Source organism: Symphalangus syndactylus, chromosome 18, assembly GCF_028878055.3.
Source record: "Symphalangus syndactylus isolate Jambi chromosome 18, NHGRI_mSymSyn1-v2.1_pri, whole genome shotgun sequence".
In the NCBI taxonomy this organism is placed as follows: domain Eukaryota; kingdom Metazoa; phylum Chordata; class Mammalia; order Primates; family Hylobatidae; genus Symphalangus; species Symphalangus syndactylus.
In genome coordinates, this window is record NC_072440.2 from 30,496,813 (window position 1) to 30,508,873 (window position 12,061).

Below are 12,061 nucleotides of genomic sequence, written 5' to 3' on the forward strand. Positions count from 1 at the left end.
ATAATCCAATTTAAAAATGGGCAAAAGATGAGTAGATATTTCTCAAAAGAAGACATACAAATGGCAGACAGCATAAGAAAAGGTGCTCAACATCACTGAGCATCAGAAAAATGCAAATGAAAACTATGATGAGGGCCGGGCCCGGTGGCTCATGTCTGTAATCCCAGCACTTTGGGAAGCTGAGGCGGGCGGATCACGTGGTCAGGAGTTCGAGACCAGCCTGGCCAACATGGTGAAACTATGTCTCTACTAAAAATACAAAAATTAGCCAGGTGTGGTGGTGCAGTGCGCAGCTGTAATCCCAGCTACTCAGGAGGCTGAGGCAGGAGAATTGCTTGAACCTGGGAGGCGGAGGTTGCAGTAAACCGAGATTGCGCCACTGCACCCCAGCCTGGGTGACAGAGCAAGACTCCATCTCAAAAAAAAAAAAAACCCTACAGTGAGATACCTAAGTTTAAATGGCTTTTATCCAAAAGATAAGGATGAATCCTGGTGAGAGATGTGGAGAAAAGGGAACCCTAGGTACACTGTTGGTGGGAATGTAAATTAGCACAACCACTATGGAGGACAGTTTGGAGGTTCCTCAAAAAACTAAAAATAGAGCTATCATATGATCTAGCAATTCCATTGCTATGTATATATACCAACGGAATCAGTATGTCCAAGAGATATCTGAACTCCCATGTTTATTGCAGCACTATTCACAATAGCCAAGAGTTGGAGGCAATCTATGCATCCGTCAACAAATGAATGAATAAAGAAAATGTGGTGCATATACACAAAGAGTAACATTCAAAAATAAAAAAGAGGCCAGGCGCGGTGGCTCACACCTGTAATCCCAGCACTTTGGGAGGCCGAGGCAGGCAGATCACTTGAGGTCAGGAGATAGAGACCATCCTGGCCAACATGGAAACCCCGTCTCTACTAAAAATACAAAAAATTAGCTGGGTGTGGTGGCATGTGTCTGTAATCCCAGCTACTCAGGAGGCTGAGGCAGCAGAACTGCTTGAACCTGGGAGGCGGAGGTTGCAGTGAGCCGAGATTGCACCATTGTACTCCAGCCTGGCGACAGAGGGAGACTCCGTCTCCAAAAAAAAAAAAAAAAAAAAAGGAAGGAGCTAAGAACAGTTGATTTTAAAATTCTTACATTTTCCACACATAATAAAAAATAGAGTAATTTCATAAAGCCCTCTACTCCATCACCCAGATTCAACAGTGATCAATATTTTGCCAAACTTACTTCATTCATCCAACCTCTCCTTTCTGTTGGCTAAAATATTTTAAAACCCCAGACTTCATGTCATTTCACTCCAACATACTTAAGTAAGCATCTCTAAAATAGACATTCTTACATAACCATGCCATTTTGACACCTAACAAAATTAACAATAATGCCACAGTAGCATCTAATATCTAGTTCCTATTCAAATTTTCCTGATTCAGATTTCCCAACTGTCTCATAGAGTAGTCAAAACGATTTTGAAGAAGAAAAACAAGATGTATGGGAGCTGACAGATTTTAAGACTTATTAAAGCCACTGTAGTATTTCAGCAGCAATGGGAAAAAAAAAAAAAAACCCACCACTGGAACAGAATAGTGTGCCCAGAAATTGGACCCAAGTTCCAATACTGGAACTTGGTATTGCAAGGGTATGGGGAATATGGCATTACAACTCATTGGGAAAAGGACAGACTATTAATAGTACTGGGACAACTGGAGAAAAAATACTCAATCTTAGCCAGGCACAGTGGCTCATGCCTGTAATCCAAGCACTTTGGGAGACTGAGGCAGGAGGATGGCTTGAGGCCAGGAGTTCAAGACCAGCCTGGCCAACATAGAAAGACCCTGTGTGGTGGCAGGCGCCTGTAGTCCCAGCTACTCAGGAGGCTGAGGCAGGAGAATGGCGTGAACCCGGGAGGCGGAGCTTGCAGTGAGCCGAGACTGCGCCACCGCACTCCAGCCTGGGTGACAGAGCGAGATTCCGTCTCAAAAAAAAAAAAAAAAAAAAAAAAAAAAAAGACCCTGTCTCTGTTGAAAAAAAAAAAAAATACTGGATCCTCATATCATACAACAAAGAAAAAAACTTGCTGATGGAATAAAGATCTAAGTATTAAAATCAATATTTTAAAAATTTTAGAAGAAAATACAGGAGAATTCTTTGTAATCCAGAAACAGGAAAGCACATAAAAAGGAAGCCTTTAAAGGTTTCAAAAAAATTAACAAATTCAATCATATTAAAATTTAACTTTCGGCCGGGCGCAGTTGCTCACGCTTGTAATCCCAGCACTTTGGGAGGCCGAGGCGGGCAGATCACGAGGTCAGGAGATCGAGACCACGGTGAAACCCCGTCTCTACTAAAAATACAAAAAATTAGCCGGGCGTGGTGGCGGGCGCCTGTAGTCCCAGCTACTCGGAGAGGCTGAGGTAGGAGAATGGCGTGAACCCGGGAGGCGGAGCTTGCAGTGAGCCGAGATTGCGCCACTGCACTCCAGCCTGGGTGACAGAGCAAGACTCCGTCTCAAAAAAAAATAAAAATAAAAATAAAAAAATTTAACTTTCAAGTACCTCAAAGATACCATAAATAAACTAAAAGCCATGCCAAAGACTGGGAGATGATATATGCAATGTATATTTCTGACAGAGGATCAATATCCAGAATATAAAAGAATTCTGGCTGGTTACTGTGGCTCACACCTGTAATCTCAGTTCTTTGGGAGGCTGATGCTGAAGGATTGCTTAAGGCCAGGAGTTTGACACCAGACTGGACAACAAAGTGAAACCTTGTCTCTATTAAAAAAAAACAAAAAGTATGAATAAGTCCAATAAATCAATAGGACAAAAAAATGTAAGTAATCCAACAGAAAACAGGAGAAAATCTAAGAAGCCAGTAAGTGTAAGATGATGAACTTTACCAGTAATCAGAGAAATGTTAATTGAAACAATAAGTACATACCATTTTCAATCTACGTAATTGACAAACGTTTTAAAGTCTGACAATGCAAATGATGTTGAGAATGTGGTGGGACAGTAAACTGGTCCAATCATTCTGGAGAGCAATTTGACCATATCTGGTAAAGCTGATGGTTGTGATACTCTGAAGCAACAATTCATAATTTGTTTCAATTATAGATACATTCTCTAGAGAAACTTAAACCTGCATACAAGATGACTCACAGATGACTATCCAGAGAAGGAATGTATTAGATGAAAACATTAAAAAGCAACCTAAAGGCTGGGCGCGGTGGCTCACGCTTGTAATCCCAGCACTCTGGGAGGCCGAGGCGGGCAGATCACGAGGTCAGGAGATCGAGACCACGGTGAAACCCTGTCTCTACTAAAAATACAAAAAAAATTAGCCGGGCGTGGTGGCGGGCGCCTGTAGTCCCAGCTACTTGGAGAGGCTGAGGCAGGAGAATGGCGTGAACCCGGGAGGTGGAGCTTGCAGTGAGCCGAGATCGCGCCACTGCACTCCAGCCTGGGTGACAGAGCAAGACTGCGTCTCAAAAAAAAAAAAAAAAAAAAAAAAGCAACCTAAATGTTTATCAATGAGAGTTTGCATAGAAAATTTCAGTGTAGTCACATAATGGAATCTAATAATCAATGAGCGTGAATCAACTGGATCTACATGTATCATATGATATAGAGGATTTCGGAAATATGTTGACTCAGAATAACAAGTTGCAGTCTGGGTGTGGTGGCTCAAGCCTGTAATCCCAGCACTTTGGGAGGCCGAGGTGGGCGGAACAGCTGAGGTCAGCAGTTGAGAGGCTGTGGCAGGAGAACTGCTTGAGCCTGGGGAGGTGGAGGTTGCAGTGAGCCGAGATCACGCCACTGCACTCCAGCCTGTGTGACAGAGTCGGACCCTGTCTCAAAAAAAAAAAAAAAAAAAGAAAAAAAAGAAGTTGCAGAAGAATATACCCGGCCGGGCGCGATGGCGCAGGCCTGTAATCCCGGCACTTTGGAAGGCCGAGGCGGGTGGATCACGAGGTCAGGAGATCAAGACCATCCTGGCTAACACGGTGAAACTCCGTCTCTACTAAAAATACAAAAAATTCTCCGGGCGTGGTGGAGGGCACCTGTAGTCCCAGCTACTCCGGAGGCTGAGGCAGGAGAATGACGTGAGCCCGGGAGGCGGAGCTTGCAGCGAGCGGAGATCGCAACACTGCACTCCAGCCTGGGTGACAGAGCGAGACTCCGTCTCAAAAAAAAAAAAAAAAAAAAAAAAGAATATACCAAATATACATATATAGCTTAAAGTATGCAATACTGGCTGAGTACAGTGGCTCACACCTGTAACCTCAGCACTTTGGGGGGCTAAGGTGGAAGGATCACTTGCGCCCAGGAGTTGAAGACCAGCCTACTCAACATAGTGAGACCCTGTCTCCACAAAAAAAGAACAAATTTAGTGGGGCATGGTGACATGCACCTGTACTCCTAGCTGGTTGGGAGGCTGAGGCAGATGGAATGCTTGAGACCAGGAGGTCAAGGCTTCACTGAGCTGTGATTGTGCCACTAGACTCCAGCCAGGGAAACACACAGCAAGTTGCTGTCTCACAAAAAAAAGAAAAAAAAAAAAAAAAAGAAAAAGGAAAAAAAAGTATGCAATACTATGTATTGTTTTGAGATACACAGATTTGAGACACACACTGAAAAAGGAGATATAATCCAAAAGGCCATCAATAGGGGATTGGTTAAATAAATTGGGAAACAAATTCCACATAATCTTTTTAAAAGGATGAGATAAATCAGTATTTCTAAAGTCCAAGACACAACAGGTGAATGAGTACAGAGTAACTTATTTAATCATTCCTTCTCTTTTTATAAAATTAAACACATGCTAGCAAATGAATGGGAGTAGAAATTATGAGTGTTGGAATAAGGTCTACAACACCAAATCCTCAATGTTCATAGTAGAAAGTATACACAACGTCTAAAACTGGAGGAGAAAAAACACCTCAAGAAACAAGCCAGGCATAGTGATTCACACATGTAATCCCAACAATTAGGGAAGCCTAGGCAGGACAATCACTTGAGGCCAGGAGACTAGCAGGGGCACCATGCCTGGCTAATTTTTGCATTTTAGTAGAGACAGGGGTTTTACCATGTTGACCAGGCTGGTCTTGAACTCCTGACCTCAGGTGATCTGCCCGCCTCGAGCTCCCAAACTGCTGGTATTACAAACGTGAGCCACCGTGCCCAGCCGAAAGGCCAATACATTTTTAACAGTGTCTACAAATGTACTAGCCATGGCCCTAGGTACAGTGTGAATGGAATTAAACAGACAATAAACTCATAGATAGGAGGATTTCAAATTTTGACAAATGCCACATCGATGACAGAAATACAGCAAAGCATAGGGAATGAGGGAGGCATACCTGTTTTAGCTGGAATGAACAAAGAAGGCCTCTATAGAGGAGACATTTGAGTGAAACCTGGATGATAAGTAATCAGCCACGCCATGTTCTAGAGGGAAAATATACCAACCAAGAAGCCAGACCAAATGCAATGATCCTGTGATTCTGGGACTGGAATAAATTTAATTTGTACAGGGACAGAAAAGTCAGTGTGGCTATTATATAGTGAACCAGAGAGAGAATTAAAAAGATGACTAAGCCAAGCTTGGTGGCATGTGTCTATAGTCCCAGCTACCTTGGAGGCTGGGGTGGAAGGATTACTTTAGTCCAGCAGTTCGTGGCTGCAGTTAGCTATGGCTGTGCCACTGCACTCCAACACTTCCACCTGGGCGACAGAGTGAGACCTCCTCCCACCCTGCCACCACAAAAGAAAGAAAGATGATGAAAGATTCAGGAGAGTTAAGGGTTTTAAAGGGAATGGCTGTAGTGGTGGATCATAAAACATAAACCGGAAAACAAGGACATAACAAAAGTAAAAAAGTTAAAAAACAAAAAACTAAAAAAAAAAAAGGCCAGGCACGGTGGCTCACACCTGTAATCCCAGCATTGTGGGAGGCTGAAGTGGGTGGATCAACTGAGGTCAGGAGTTCGAGACCAGCCTGGCTGACATGGCGAAACCCTGTCTCTACTAAAAATACAAAAATTAGCTGGGCATGGTGGCAGGTTCCTGTAGTCCCAGCTACTGGAGAGGCTGAGACAGGAGAAGCGCTTGAACCTGGGAGGCAGAGGTTCCAGTGAGCCGAGATCGCACAATTGCACTCCAGCCTGGGCGACAAGAGCAAAACTCCGTCTCAAAAAAAAAATAAAATAAAATAAAAATAAAAAATTAAAAAATTATGGCAGGAATAATTGAGAAGAAGGAGTCAGCCAGGTTTTAAATGAATGCAAGAGAGTGCCTGGAGGCTGGAAGATGACCAAAAAAGGGGGGAATTAATATTAAATATGGATAACTTCCAAGGAGTTAGGGTTTTTGAAGGAGGAGAAGCAGATTCAAAGTAGCAACGGTAACAAAAGCAACATCAGGACACCTGGATTTAAATCCCAGCTTCGGCAATTACTAACTGTGTCATCTTGACAAATCACCTGATCGCTCAGCCTCAGGTCCCTCAAGTGTAAAATAGGGTTACTTTTAACCACTTTACAGATTGTTTTAAAGGTTAAAAGAAACAATGTAGGTGAACGTGAGTTATGTAATGACGACCCAAGTTTTTTTTTTGTTTTTTTAAGATGGAGTCTCCCTCTGTCACCAGGCTGAAGCACAGTGGCACCATCTTGCCTCATTGCAACCTCCACCTCCCAGGTTCAGGTGATTCTCCTGCCTCAGCCTCCCGAGTAGCTGGGATTACAGACACGTGCCGCCACACCCAGCTAATTTTTGTATTTTTAGTAGAGACAGGGTTTCACCATGTTGGCCGGGATGGTCTCGATCTCGACCTCAAGTAATCCGCCCACCTCGGCCTCCCAAAGTGCTGGGATTACAGGCGTGAGCCACCGCTGTCGGCCCGACGCAAGTCTTTTGAATGAATATAAGAAGCTACTGAATCCGACCCAAGTCTTTTGAATGAATATAAGAAGCTACTGAACTCATTTTAGACTTCACATCAATGTTGTTAATGCTCATGAAAGTCTTTCATGGTAAATCCGTACACAGAAAATACAGATACGACACACTGAGTGGATGCAGGTGAGGCATAAACAGTGACCTAGAAAGATCATGGTATCAAATAGTTCTGAGGACCGAAAAGATGGGCAGTACTTGCCCACAACATACGAGTTTATGCAGTGAAAATAACATACAGCTTCTTCTTCATTTCAATAGAAATTAAAACGGGTTCAACCCTAGAGTTCCGTTTGGGAACACAAAGCACTAATTAATTATTTTGTCTCTGAAAATGACATGATTAACTCATTATCAGAGTATGGTCAACACTAATAAAATGGCTATCAATTAATAATACAGACATCTTCAAGGAGACTTGAAGAAAAACAACATAAAAAGGTAACTCACTTTCTTAATGGCGACAATCTGGTTGGTATTCTTATCTCTGGCCTTGTAAACCGTGGCAAACTAGAAAGAAGAATAGGAATAACATAAGTTTATGGGAGTTTTTGTGTTTGCCTTTTTGCATTTTTACATTTCGCGAAGCAAAGAGCCCAGAGTTCCTAAGCAGACTCGCGGCGGCTGGAAACGTGGCGGGTCAGTCTCCGTCCAGCTCCAGGCTACTCTTCGGCAAGGAAAGGCCGCTCAGGGATTCACCCCCAGGATGTAAAGGGGCAGCAAGTGCGTCTGGGCGGTTTCCCCCAACGAGAACGAGCAGCCAAGCCAGACCTCTGGCCTCCACGGGAAAACCGGCAAAGGTGGAGGCGGCGCGGGGCTGTCAGCTCGGGGCCCTCCCCGTCCCTCCAGAGAGCCTCACCTGTCCCTCCCCAAGGAAGTCCAGCTTCTCATAACGCTTTGCCCGAGACTTCACGTCCAGAGCCATCACGGCCCCGTAAAGCCGGATTGCAGCCGAAAGGGACGAGCTCTCAGGACAGCACGAATTTAAAGCTACCTTAAAGCCTCCAACAGCCACTTCCGTCCACTGGGCTCTGTCGCTTTAGTATCCCCGCCCCACTTCCGTGGTGGGCGGAGGAAGCTGCGCTAGGCCCAGGCGGTTTGCGTTCCCCACCCGTCACGTGACGCCTGTCGGTGCCTGAAGTGGGGCATCTTCAAGGTCTGCTGTGTCACTCTGTTACCGTTTTAACTTGGGTATTTTCTACATTACCAGGGACTGGTCAGCGTTCTAACTTGGTGTTCCATGTTCGGGATTTGGTAGGTGTCTGTGAATGTAGAAGGTTTGGCCTTGTACCTGTTCTCGCTTTTTGGTTCTTGCTCGAGCGCGTCCTGTCGCCATGGTTGCTATGGACGCCAAACCCTGCTATCTCAGATTACTGAGACGAGTGCCAAGTTCTTACGGGCTGGTCAAGAGTATTAGTCCAGTCCCTTTATGAAGAAGCAGGCCCAGGAAAACAAAATCCAACTCAACTGAAACGTGCTATGGGAATCAGCTTCTAGTCCTCAGTTTTCTACTCGGTAAAATGTAAAAAAAAAATGAACTACATCACAGGTGATTGTGGGTATTAAATGAAACATGCAGAAAGCTTAGACATTAACTCAATTGAGACAGAGCTCAATTAACTTAGTAATGAGTACCCAACTCCTTGATTATCATAAATTGTCATAACACACTAATTCATTTATTCAAAAACATACATTGAGTGCTTTTCCTTTTTCATTTTTCCCTCTCTTAGGATGCTGATATTGAGTGTTATCTATGTGCCAAGCACCATTGTAGAATCTGAGATATCAGCAGGGAGCAAAGATCCCTGCCTTCCAATGGGAGGAGATAAAAAACAAGTCAAATATGTGTTATGATACATAGGTGGTAAGTGTTATAGAGACAATAAAGCAGATAAAGGATAGCAAATCAGGGCAGGGGCAGGGATGGAGGTTTTAAATAGGGTGGTACAAGAAAGGCATCACTGAAAACCCACTGGAGGGGTTGGAGCAGACAAGTGATATGACCTGACTCGCTTTTAAAAGGTTCACTCTTGCTGCTGGGAGACTATATTATAGATTTTGAGGGACAAGAAAAAGAAAAAAGGCCTATTAGAGAACTATTGCAGTAATCCAGATGGCTCTACTAGTGGATAATTAAAAGGTTCTGAGCCAGAGCAGCTGTCAACATGGAAATGTGCCCCCCTCCCGCAGGCTTTTTTCTTTTTTTTTTTTTTTTTTTGAGACAGTCTCACTCTGTTGCTCAGGCTGAAGTACACTGGAACGATCTGAGCTCACTGCAACCTCTGCCTCCCGGGTTCAAGCGATTCTCCTGCCTCAGCTTCCCGATTAGCTGGGATTACTGGCCTGCTCTACCACACCCAACTAATTTTTGTATTTTTAGTAGAGATGGGGTTTCACCACGTTGGCCAGGCTGGTCTCAATCTCCTGACCTCAGGTGATCCACCCTCCTCGGCCTCCCAAAGTGCTGGTATTATAAGCGTAAGCCACGGCGCCCAGCCTACATTTGGTATTTCTAAGAGTTGAAAATCCTAAATTTCAGAGATATGTTGAAGAAAGTAGCAAAATACCAAGGCCAATAATTTAGTTATTTTTTTTTAACTCTGGAATCAGACTGCTTGCATTTGAATAGCGGCCCTATCAGTATTCAGCCACTAGATACAACTACGGCAAATTACTTACTTTGTTTCCAGTTACTTCGTCCCTAATAGGATCTACTCAAAGGATTGCTCCAAGGCTTAAATGACCTCACACCTGCAAAGCCCTTAGAATAATGTTTGACAGTTAAGTGTTTACTATATGTTAGCCATTATCTTTCAGTCCCTTGTCATTACTTGGGTCTAGGCAAAACTCACACATTGCAGAAAACACACCATCTGTCTTGAGGCAAGTCATACCTAGTGATGCTGTTGTCCTAGTTTCTTCTGACAGGTATCACTGAAATAATAATTTAACCTCACTTGTAGAAATAAGCTAGTGAGCGGCAGGTGCAGTGGCTCACGCCTTTAATCCAGCACTTTGGGATGCCGAGGCAGGTGGATCACCTTAAGTCAGGAGTTCCAAACCAGCCTGGCCAACATGGTGAAACCCTGTCTCCACTAAAAATACAAAAATTAGCTGGGTGTGGTGGCAGTCACCTGTAATCCCAGCTACTAGGAAGGCTGAGGCAGAAGAATCACTTGAACCCGCAAGGCGGAGGTTGCAGTGAGCAGAGATGGCACCATTGGACTGCAGCCTGGGCGACAAGAGTGAAAACTCCGTCGAAAGAAAGGAAGAAAAGGGAGAGAGAGAGAGAGAAGCTAGTGAGCTAAATTTGATGATACCGTTGTGAGACTTGAGGTCCCCAAGTGTGCCATGGCGTATGAGTTGATAATCAGTATATTACAGCATGCTGCTGACAAGTAAATTCCCATTCTGGGACATTTAAAATAGGATAATGAAGACAGCATTTAGATGATATTCTGAGACAGTGAGACACTGTATATATAAAATATCACTTGAGCACTTTGAACCAAAAGAAAAAAAATAGCATTACACATTTGCAAAGCATTTTTCAGTTTAAAAGCACTTCCATGCATCTGTATTAGCCAACTTGTTAGATGGCTATGATGATCCTTGCCTTCCGGTATTAATCCTGTTGTGTAGTCTTCTCCCACAATGAAACAGGCTGTTCTGTGCGACCAATAGAATATGGCTGAAGTGTGATTTATAAGGCTAGAACATAAAAGGATGCTGTTGACTCGCATGCTTGGATTATTTGCTCTGGTGAAAGCCAGCCATGTCATGAATTCACTCAGGCAACCATGTGGAGAGAAACTAAGGCCTGTTACCAACAGCCAGCATCGGCTTGTCAGCTCTGTGAGTGAGCCATCTTGGAGGTGGATCAGCCAGCCTCAGCCAAGCCTTCAGATGACTGTAGCCTCAGTGGCTTCTAACTGCAACCGCATTAGGCACTAAGTCAAAACTGCCCAGTGAAGCTGCTTCTGAATTCCTGACCCAGAGAAACCAGAGAAATTAAGAGTTTAGCCACTTAATTTTGGGGTCATTTGTTACAAAGTAATAGATAATACACTAATTTGATCCTGCCTATCACACTGTGTAGTACTGGAAAGAAAAATGGAAACTTGGACAAATTAAGCAATTTGCTGATTACATATATTTAAGTGCCTAACCTCTAAATGAAAATACAGGCTATTTGACTGTAAGCCTCACCAGAAGTCTATAATACTCTCCTTGGGAGCTCATCCTGTGACAGCAATTCCCACTGGCATACCTTTTGCCATACCTATACTCACAAATTCTCTAACAGTGACAGATTTTCTTCATTCTGACTTTTTTTTTTTTTTTTTTTTGAGACGGAGTCTCGCTCTGTCACCCAGGCTGGAGTGCAGTGGCGCAATCTCGGCTCACTGCAAGCTCCGCCTCCCGGGTTCACGCCATTCTCCCGCCTCAGCCTCTCCGAGTAGCTGGGACTACAGGCGCCCGCCACCACGCCCGGCTAATTTTTTGTATTTTTAGTAGAGACGGGGTTTCACCGTGGTCTGGATCTCCTGACCTCGTGATCTGCCCGCCTCGGCCTCCCAAAGTGCTGGGATTACAAGCGTGAGCCACCGCGCCCGGCTTCATTCTGACTTTCACAGCAGCAGCTGTAGTAAAGATTGCCCTCAGATATACATCCACAGTTCAGTATTAGGATTTCTAACTGTTGGCTCACAGTATTACTCATACCACTCTTCACTACCTGAATCCGAATTTATTTCTGAAAGCAAAATAATGGCCCTGGGCTTTTTTTTTTTTTTTTTTCTGAGACGGAGTTTTTCTCTTATTGTCCAAGCTGGAGAGGCTGGAGTGCAATGGTGCAATCTCGGCTCACCGCAACCTCTAGCTCCCAGGTTCAAGCAATTCTCCTGCTTCAGCCTCCTGAGTCGCCGGGATTACAGGTGCCTGCCACCATGCCCAGCTAATTTTTGTATTTTTAGTAGAGGTGGGTTTTCACCATGTTGGCCAGGCTGGTCTTGAACTCCTGACATCAGGTGATCCACCTGCCTTGGCCTCCCAAAGTGCTGGGATTACAGGCATGAGCCACCAC

At 44.2% G+C, this 12,061-nt stretch overlaps 1 protein-coding gene across 5 annotated transcripts in view; it reads right to left on the reverse strand.

Annotated features, from left to right (window-relative positions):
- Nucleotides 1-8,105, reverse strand: part of CDK7 (cyclin dependent kinase 7) — a 44,940-nt gene extending 36,835 nt beyond the window's left edge. Inside the window, exons 1-2 of one of the 5 annotated variants that reach the window (XM_063623224.1) lie at nucleotides 7,967-8,105; nucleotides 7,423-7,482 (exon numbers count right to left, since the gene is read on the reverse strand). Coding sequence is in view for 4 of the 5 variants with exons in the window: in XM_055253016.2 (XP_055108991.1) it covers nucleotides 7,423-7,482; nucleotides 7,832-7,897 (126 nt within the window). In the remaining variant the exon portion in view is untranslated. Of the gene's footprint in view, nucleotides 1-7,422; nucleotides 7,483-7,831 lie in introns of all 5 variants that reach the window. The other 4 variants (XM_055253016.2, XM_055253019.2, XM_055253018.2 and 1 more) reach the window with 4 other exon arrangements.
- Nucleotides 8,106-12,061: the final 3,956 nt, after the last annotated feature.